The 9,501-nt window shown below is 46.1% G+C and overlaps 1 protein-coding gene across 2 annotated transcripts; it reads right to left on the reverse strand.

Annotated features, from left to right (window-relative positions):
* Positions 1-3,257: 3,257 nt before the first annotated feature.
* LOC138815448 (CKLF-like MARVEL transmembrane domain-containing protein 2A) lies at positions 3,258-9,396 on the reverse strand. Of its 2 annotated transcripts, XM_070004874.1 has the most exons (4): positions 9,069-9,394; positions 8,816-8,974; positions 5,681-5,782; positions 3,258-4,939 (listed from the first exon to the last, which is right to left on the reverse strand). In XM_070004874.1, the coding sequence occupies exons 1-4, from the start codon at positions 9,225-9,227 to the stop codon at positions 4,802-4,804; spliced, it is 558 nt and encodes a 185-aa protein (XP_069860975.1). In that variant the 5' UTR covers positions 9,228-9,394; the 3' UTR covers positions 3,258-4,801. The 2 variants fall into 2 exon arrangements, with proteins under 2 accessions (XP_069860975.1, XP_069860976.1); XM_070004875.1 differs by lacking the exon at positions 5,681-5,782 and having other exon boundaries at positions 9,069-9,396.
* Positions 9,397-9,501: the final 105 nt, after the last annotated feature.

Below are 9,501 nucleotides of genomic sequence, written 5' to 3' on the forward strand. Positions count from 1 at the left end.
TTACAGGCCTGAGCCACCAGTGATGGGCTCTCATCAGCTTTCTTCTCTGACGAAGTCCACTATCCAGCTGTTTGTTCAACAGCAACATTGGAAAGCCAGATTTCCCCGAGTCCCCAGCTGCGTTAGGGGGACAGAGCACTGAAGATGGTCATCCCTGGCTGGCTCGGAGGACAGCCGGATAAGTTGTATCAAAGGACAGGGAAGGGGGGAGGATGGATCTGAGGGAAGAGAGGTCCAGACCTGGGCTTTGAAACTTACTCAGATCCCAAGGAGGAGGTCAGGTGGGGGTTCTAAGAGGACTCAGTTTATTAAAAACATGGCTCTAAACTGTATTTCCCTTTCTGAGAACGACTGCTTATATCTCTGTATATAATTTTTTATTAGTTGGTTGTTATAAAGATGCATAAAAACACGTTGGGGAAAATCCTTTTTCCTGAATGGGAATAATGAATATTTTCTCCTGGCTTGTCACTTTTCTTTTTTCCTTTTTGCCATACAGATTTGTGTTTTAGAACCTGCTGTTTTTCTTCTTGGATCTGTAAATTTAGTTGTATTAATTGGCTGTCAGTATAATGAAATGTTATGGTAAGGAAATAAGTAGTTGTTGAGACAGCTAATATAAAAAGTTTAGTTTTGGCACATAGTTTGGCGGGTCCAGCCGCGATGAGGCAGATACTGCTTTGGGCTTCTGGTGATGATGCCAGAGATGAATGAAAGGAAGTATGTAGGAGTGTAAACTCACTTTTATCATGAACTCAGGAGTAAACTAGAGGAAACATGGGAGGAGCTATAGCCCCACAATCCCTTTTGAGAAAGCAGTAGCAATTCCTAATCTCAGTTCCTGGATGTTCTGGTAGTTGCTTGCTCTGCTCCAAGGCAAGTGCTGATGATGCAGCCAGTGCCAGTGGGTCTAACAGCTGTCATGAACCAGTTGAACGACTCCTTTCTGACAGTTTTGTCTATTTCCATCATGGGGATTGAACTCAGAACCTAGACACTGACCTTGAGCTTTTGTGCTCAAGGCTAGTGCACTATCACTCTCACAGCTCCACTTCTAGATTTTGGGTGGATAATTGTAGAGAGTCTCATGGACTTTCCTGCCTGGGCTGGCTTTGAACCGAGATCCTCAGATCTCTGCCTCCTGAGCAGCTAGCATTATAGGCATGGGGCACCAACGCCTGACTAGCTTTGGTAGTTTAAAGTGTGATGGGGAATTAAACAGTGCTTGCAACAAAGATCTAAAATTAGCATTCTTTTTCCAGCAAACTTGATCTAACAAAGCTTGACTTCAGCCACCCTTAGGGTTGGGGTCCTCCTATCTCAGTCTGGAGTACGCCCCCAAAAGTCTACATGTTAAAGTCTTGGGTTCCGTTTGGTGCTATTGGGTGGTGGTAGAAACTTGGAGAATGGGGCCCAGCTGGAAGTCTTCAGGTTATTGGGGGAATGCCTTTGAAGAGGATTGTGGGACTCTGGCCCCTTCTGTCATTTTTTGTTTATAAAATAAACAGCAACAAAGACAAATAGACTTATGTAAAACAAGATATGAATTTTCAATTGTGTGTGTGTGTGTGTGTGTGTGTGTGTGTGTGTGTGTGTGTGCCTTTCTGTGGGATGCATCAGGCTGTGGGAATTATGTGATTCCAGTCTTGGTGGGAGAGTTCTGACCCACTCAACAGTCAATACATGGAGCCAGCAACTGGTCCTAGACAGCATTTTACAGCCTCCGGCTCAACACTTCATTTGCTTCCGTGGCCTCAGGTGATGAGTGTCTCCTGGCCTGGGAAAGTGACGCCACTGACAACACCATGTCCAAGCCTTCAGCTTCCCAGCTGCCTCTAAGGGCATTTGAATCATAGCTGTTTTCCTGTATGGATGACTACAGTGACTTCCAGGAGCAGCTGACATGCCTAGGCCTCTGCTGCATGACTTGCCGGGAGTCCTAAGCCTCTTTCACTACCAGGTTTCTTTTGCAGCTGCCTCTGGTGTCTCAGCTGCTTCTAATGGCACCTCTGCCAGGTAATTTGAGCTGCAGCTGCATACCTCCACAGACTGCAGCAGCCATACCACCAATACTTCTGCCATGTGCTTGGCAGGGAATCCTAAGCCTCCATTTCCAGGACTGCCTGGCACCCCAGGCAGCCTTCTGTAGCTTCGTACAGATACTCAGTGGAGCTTCTCACATTCTTCCCTCTCCCTGAACTCTGGGCCTGGGCACTGTCCCTCAGCTCTTCAGCTCAAGGCTAGCACTCTACCACTTGAGCCACAGCACCACTTCCAGCTTTTTCTGCTTATGTGGTGCTGAGAAATCAAACCCAGGGCCTCATGCATGCAAGGCAAGCACTCTACCACTGAGCCACCTTCCCAGCCCCCTGACTTTCTCTTATGATCAATTTATATAAAAATTACAGGTCCAAGGAGTCCTGAGACTCCTTGTGCTATGATTTATTTCTTATTACCAGGTTCCCAGAATAGGAGACCATCTCAAGATGGTGTCTCCATGTCACCCTCTAAGGGGAATCACCGAATACCTTTCTTCACCCAGGCTAGCCTTCCATACTAAAGCAACAGTGGTGTCACAAATCCCGGTACTGTGGGCCTTTCCTACAGCTAGAGTTGGCAATCTGTTGCTAAGATTGTGTGCTTTATCTTGTAATGGTATCTTCTACTTCCCTCCCCCAATCAGGGTGTTGGGAATGGGCTCAGAACTCCTCACTGCTTTTCTTCTGCTGGGTTCTCTGCTATTTTCTGCCTCCCTACCACCTCTTTATGCATCTCTTTTTCTGTTCAGAATCCATCTCTTCTGTATCAACACATTCTTCTCATTCATGGAGTGAAAATGGTAAATGCCTCTAATCTCCCTGCCTTATTGGTTCTTTCCATAACTTTTTTGTGTGTGGCAGTACTAGGGTTTAAGCTCAGGGTCTTGTGCTTGACCATTTGACCTCTTTTTTCCAACTGACAGTTTTAGCTAACATTTAATCATGTGAAAATGCATAGGCCTTCTAATTGAATGTGTTTGCCTTTGTAAACAGCTACTCCAATGAAGATAGGAAATATTTCTAGTTCCCCATCATGTCCCCATCTTCCACTCCTCAGGCAATGGAAGCTACTCTACTCTTTCCATTTCTTTCACTCTATATTCGACAGTCCTTGAACCTCTTAGAAACAGAAATGTATGCCCTTTTTTCTTTTGCTCAATGTGATAGGATCATCCACATTTTTGTGTTAGCAGTTTATTTTTTATACTGCTGAGCAATATATTCCATTTTGTGAATATAGCACAGTTCACCTCCTTTTGAATGCTTGATTCTATCTTGGTTTTTGGTTATTCTAGTTTACCAGTCCTCTTGGTAAAATACCTGGAATTCTGAGATCAACTCCCTCTAATTGCTCTTACACTCTTCCTGGCCTGCAGGGGTGGTGTGGAGCACAGAGAGGGCAGTAGATCTGCAAGGTGGTGGAGAGCTCAACTAGACCTCCCTAGGGCCAGATCTTCACAGTCCACGTTGCCCTGGTTACCAGATACTCCTCCTGCTGCCCTCCCCGCTCCCCATCACAAGTAATGGCCTCTTTCCAATTCATACTTTTTGCAGTAACAGTCAAGTGTGTGGTCTTCTGGGAGGGGGTGGGGAAGGAGGGAAAGGAGAAAACAAACTCTCCTAATTCCTCACCTTCTAGGATTCCCACACCACTTAGGATAAAGGCCCACGTCACTATTGTGGCCCCCAAGTCCCAGCCTACTCTCCCTGCTCTGCTCCCATGTTATCCCTGGCTAGAAGCAGGGCTCCAGGCTTTTCCTTTCAGATCTCCTCCCTCATGCTTCCATTGGCAGCCTCCTGTGCCCCTTGTGAGGTTCACCCATGTTCCCTGGAGGGAGACATCTGAGTTCCAGAGGGTCAGCTGAGCAACTCTGAGAAGCCAACCTCAGGGTCTTCTGCGTCCAGCCCAGCCTGACTCCTCGCTGAGGCCTGAGGTTATGCTATCACATCCTGGCCTTCTCTCAGTGAATGTTGAGTGAGCATCACTATGAAATACAAAAGAGAAAAGCAAGCCTAACAGCTTGGGTCCTTAAAAAAATTCATAGCCAGGCACCAGTGGCTCACACTGTAATCAATCCTAGCTACTGAGAAGGCTGAGCTCTAAGGATCATGGTTCAAAACCAGCACAAGCAGAAAAGCCTGTGGGACTTTTATCTCCAGCTAACTACCCAAATGTCAGAAATGGAGCTGAAGCTCAAGGGGTAGAGCATTAGCCTTGAGAAAAAAGCTAAGTGAGGATGCAAAGCTCTGAGTTCAAATCCCAGTACTGGGGCACATGTGTGTATACCTGTGCATGTGTGCATGCATGCACACACACACACACATCTATGTAAACAAAACATCCTTTTTTTGATTTTCAGTTTCTCATTTTCCTGTGCCCTCTTTGGTTAGTCAGTGTTGACAACCACGTGTCACCTGTATTTCTGCTCCCCCAAATTGTCTGTGCCTTGAGTACTTAGAGAACCCTGTGTCTTAGGCCCAGCTCTGGACTGGCCCTTTGCAACCACACCTGTCCAGTAGTTTCTGTAGAATGGGCCAAATAATGTTGACATCAACTTTACATGGTAAATTCCCTTAAAGGGGAATTGTCTTTTCCAAGAAAGGTGGTTATTATCGTGGAAAAAGTAACCATTCTGGAAAGGGGACAAGAAAGACAGTGGGAATATCTTCCTATAAAAGCTGCTGCCCTTGTTCATCCTGAGAGCCGCTCTCAAAAGTTATTTCTTTCTCTTCCCTTTGTCCTTCCTTTCGTCCCCTGGCTTTTAAGCTGTGCCTTTTTTCGCCTCTTTTGCTTTCTTGGGAGCCTTAGGTTTTTTGGGTTTCTCCTCTTGGCCTGGGAAGCTTCTTCTTTGAAGACACATATCAACAAAAGCGAAAAATGCAGCCAGACCCATAAGGACCTAGAAAACAGAAGGGTTCTTATTACTTTGCCTTTTCATTCCAAAAGGGGCACACTTCCTTCCGGCTCTATGATTAGTCAGTAGATGCTGTGAAAAGCATCCCCTCAAACTGGCAGGCTCCAGGGCCTTTTTCATTCCCCGCCCCGCTCATCTCCGCATCCTCCATTCCCCCTCCTCCAGCATCATGGGTCTCTTTAAGGCTCAAGCCTCAAATTACAAGAAGGAAGCAGTCAACCTGGGGTGGGCTCCCTGGAGACGTGCTTTTATTTTTGGTCGGTTGTGGGGCTTGAACTCTGGGCCTGGGTGCTGTTCATCAGCTCTTCAGCTCAAAGCTAGCACTTGAGCCATAGTGCCACGTTCAGTTTTCTGAATGGTTTATTGGAGATAAGAGTTTCACAGACTTTCCTGCCCAGGCTGGCTTTGAACTGCAATCCTTAGATCTCAGCCTCCTGAGTAGCTAGGATTACAGGCGTGAGCCACTGGCACCTGGCCTAACCTGCTTTTTTTTTTAAGTGGCATCTCTACAGAGAACATTTACCAACTTCACTTTTTTTTCAGTTTTGCTTGGAGTTCCAGATTTTTGTAAAAAGTGGCACTTGGATTAAACAGAAGAAGAAACATCCCCTTCCCAAAAAAAAAACCCTTGCAAAAACAAAAAACAAACAAACAAAAAAAACCAGAGCTCTTAGTTCTTCCAAAGAGGTGAATTCAGAAGAAATCCATAGTCTGGAATAGTCTTACCATAGCAATAAAGTAGTTTACTGGCATGGCGGTACGACTTTCCAAAGCAAAGTATATGCCTCCCACAAGGAACAAACAACAGAACAGGTCATTGAGGAAGTCCTGAGAAATGAAAGCAAGGATGAGCTAGTCCTAGCTAGAGTGCTCCATCAGCCCCTCAAACAGCCATTTCGTCCAGAGAAACCATCATACATACATACATACATACACACACGTCTGTAAATATTCATTGGCCCACATGGGCATGCCAGTGGCCCTCACTAGTAAATCTTCTTTGAAGATCCAAAGCTCTCCAGGCTGGAGCCTGAAAGAGCCAAGATGTCATTCCTAACATCAAAAGATCACACATCTGTTCATTTAAATAAATACACAACCATTCAACCTTTTTATTTTTTTTTTTTTTTGGTCATTCGTGGGGCTTGAACTCTGGGTTTGGGCACTGTCCCTGAACTCTTTGACTCAAGGCTAGCCCCTCTACCCTTTTAAGCCACAGCACCACTTCTGGTTTTCTGGTGGTTCAGTGGAAGTAAGAGTCTCACAGACTTTCCTTGTCTGGGCTGGCTTTGAACTGTGATCCTTGGATCTAAGCCTAAACAATAGCTAGGGCTACAGGCATGAGCCACCATTGCCTGGCTCCTGATGTCCCTTTTGAATACCTTCCCACATCTACTTTGAGCTCAGCTCCTGTCTGGAGTCCTGGAGGTGGCATTGCTGGCAGGAGGTAATCTTTGGGTCTGTAGCAGGTCCCTGTTTACCCCAGCTCTTGCCTTATTTCCTGGACCCCCTACCTTCTTTGCAAGGCGGTGTTTTTCAACTTTTTTTCTCCAGTCCTTGGGACCTCATGCTTGTCTTTTCCCACTACTTCTTTCCCTGGCAGCACTGGGAAAATGAACAGCCAGACTTCTCAGAGTTGGCCAAATAATGGCCATGACAAGCCAGCTTCCTCTGCTCTTATATAGCGAGCACAGCGTGGGACACATTCCCTCTTCAGAAAGACGGCCAGCATTGGCCTACAGTGTTTGGTCACCCCGTTCCCCTCTTGGTTCCCATGATGCCATTTTTCTCTGAGTTGTCCTTTCAAGGGCCTAGTCTTTTCTCTTTTGCTTTCTGAGTTTGGATATGCTTCAAACTTTCCAAAAATGATAGAATAGCATCCCTCTCCAGGTTTCCAACCACTGAAATTTAACAGATGTTAAGGACTTCAGATCTCAAGTGAAACTTTCTGGAATGAACTCGTCTTACTTCACTATCCCTTTTCCTGTCCCTCTGTCTCAGTCTCCTTTTTGGGCCTTCCCACAGGCCACATGGTAGAAGTTGAGATATACTTTTCCCAAGGGTGTAATTTTCTACATTTTATATGTGTATATAATATGTAGAAATGTATACTTCTCTGGGTTTCAAAAATTTAAATGCAAAACAGCATACCTTCTAACACTCGCTTTATGGGGGGAGGGGATCCCGATTGTGGAACTTGAACTCAAGAGCCTCACACTCACACTTAACCTTTATACCTCTGGCTGGTACTCTACCCCTTGGATCATGCTTAATCATTCCAGCTTTTTGCTACTTAATTGGAGATAAAACTCTTGGAATGGTTAGCGTGGTTAACTTTGGAACTTAATTTTCAGACTTCTAAAGAGCTAGCGTCAGAGGTGTGAGCCACCAGTGCACTGCCTATGGACTTATTTAATTTTGTTTTTTTAATGTGTCCTTTTGTAAAGTTCTAATTTTAATCCCTCTGTTTCTGTCTCTGGTCCCTTGTCCCATTTCTACGAACCCCTTCCATCCAGTTATAATACTATCTGTCATATACCAAGTTGCTGGATGACTGTAGGTCTGAGTTCTTTTTTTTTTTCTATTTCTGGAGGCTACATGTTCATAAATAAGGTACCAGCACATTAGCTTTCTAGTGAGAGCTTTCTCCCTGGCTGGAGACAACTACCTTTCAGTCTTTATATGGCCTTTCTTTGGTGTGTGTGTGTGTGTGTGTGTGTGTGTGAGAGAGAGAGAGAGAGAGAGAGAGAGAGAGAGAGAGAGAGAGAGAGAGAGAGAGAGAGAGAGAGAATGTAATTTTAAGATGCAAGCCCTATTAGTACAATTTATTGTAGGGCCATTAAAAAAAAGAAAGTGGAGCTGTGGCTCAAGTGTATAGTGCCAGTCTTGAGCACGCGCACACACACACACACACACACACACACAACCCCCCACAAAAAGAAACAACCTCCCTCAAAAAAAACCCTTAAGGGACAGAGCCCAAGCTCTGAGTTTGAGCTGTAATACCAGCATAAAAAAAAAAGAAAAAGAAGGAAAGAAAGAAAGAATGAAAACCAGGTGCCATGGCTCATGTCTGCAATCCTAACTCCTCAGGAGGCTGAGATATGAGGATCATGGTTTGAAGCCAGCTTGGGCAGCAAAGTCAGTGAAACTCTTGTCTCAAATTAATCACCAGGAGTGGTTCAAAGTGGTAGAGTGCTAACCTTGAGCAAAAAAGCTCAGGGTCAGCGCTGAAGCCCTGAGTTCAAGCAAGCAAGCAAGAAAAAGAAAATTAAGGCAGATGTGGTGGCTCATCTCTCTAATTCTGTTTGCCTGGATGGTCTTCGAGATTGGGAGGATCTTAGTTTGAGGCTAGCTAGAGCCAGAAAAGGTTCTGAATTCCCATCTCAACCAATAAAAGGTAGGCTTGGTGATACACACCTGTCATCCCAGCTATGAGACAACAGTAATACAACCGTAATCCAAATCTGCCAAATTTAAACTGAAGACTCTGCACAAAACTATAAGGGGCATGGAGCTGGGTGCTGGTGGCAATTTTCTTCTTTGAATTCTGGAATGATCTCCCCAAATCCATGTGTGACTGGCAGATGGAGAAGAGCAATCCTTACATCCTTCTTCTCTGAGAGCAAGGTCCCAGGCCCTCTTCCTTCCAGTAAGAGTTTCCACTCTAACACAAGACACACTCAACTAAGTGTGGAGAGCATTTTCTGCCTAGCTGTCCCAGTCCCCACCCCGCTCCCCACAGCAGATCCTGAGCACAAAAGCATTAGAGGTGAGTTTCTGTCTGTTCATTTTCTAAGTGCCAAGCCATGTTCGTGGTGAGCAGCCCAGAGCTCCCCTCCCGACCCCTCCCTCACTTACAGAAATAGGCCAAATGATGAAGGACAGGTATCTGTTAATGGCACAGATGTAGAGGATGAGAAAGAAGACAGCGATGAACAGTTCCATATAGAGGATCAGCGTCAAAATGGGGTGTGCGGTGGTCGTGGCGAATATCTTTATACTAGCTATCAGGCAGATCTGCACAGAAACATGCTCCTGAGTCCCTGGAACCCTCTCCCCACCCCCCAACCTGGTCTTAGAACACCCGCTCAGGGAGAGAGCTCTAACTTACCAAACCCAGGAGCTTGACTATGCCATGCCCGTTGATCCAGAATGGTCTATTGCTTTCTTTGACTTCGTTCTGGTGGTACGCAACTCCCTTCTTTGTTTCATCCCAAATCTCCTTTGAGCGGGAGCCAAAAGTCTTGGGTGGCTGCGACTTAGCATCCATGGCTGGTTGGAATTTTCAGCTTTGTACAGCCTGGCTGACCGTGAGACTGGGCTTATGATTTCGGTCTCTTCTGTTGTCCCTGGACAGGCCCCGCCCAGGAACAAAGCCTAGTGTCTACCGATCGGCTCAGGGGCCACGCTCAGATAACTGCCAGGCTCAGCGCATGCCAACGCCTCTCCCCGCTCCGCGCGCGCCCGCCTCGCCTCCAGAATGCGCTCGGGACTGGTTTGCCCACAGCGACCAGATCCGAAGCCTCCTTCGCGCCCCGCCTCCG

Source organism: Dipodomys merriami, unplaced genomic scaffold (genome assembly GCF_024711535.1).
Source record: "Dipodomys merriami isolate MVZ:Mamm:240054 unplaced genomic scaffold, mDipMer1.0.p SCAF_64, whole genome shotgun sequence".
Classification (NCBI taxonomy): domain Eukaryota; kingdom Metazoa; phylum Chordata; class Mammalia; order Rodentia; family Heteromyidae; genus Dipodomys; species Dipodomys merriami.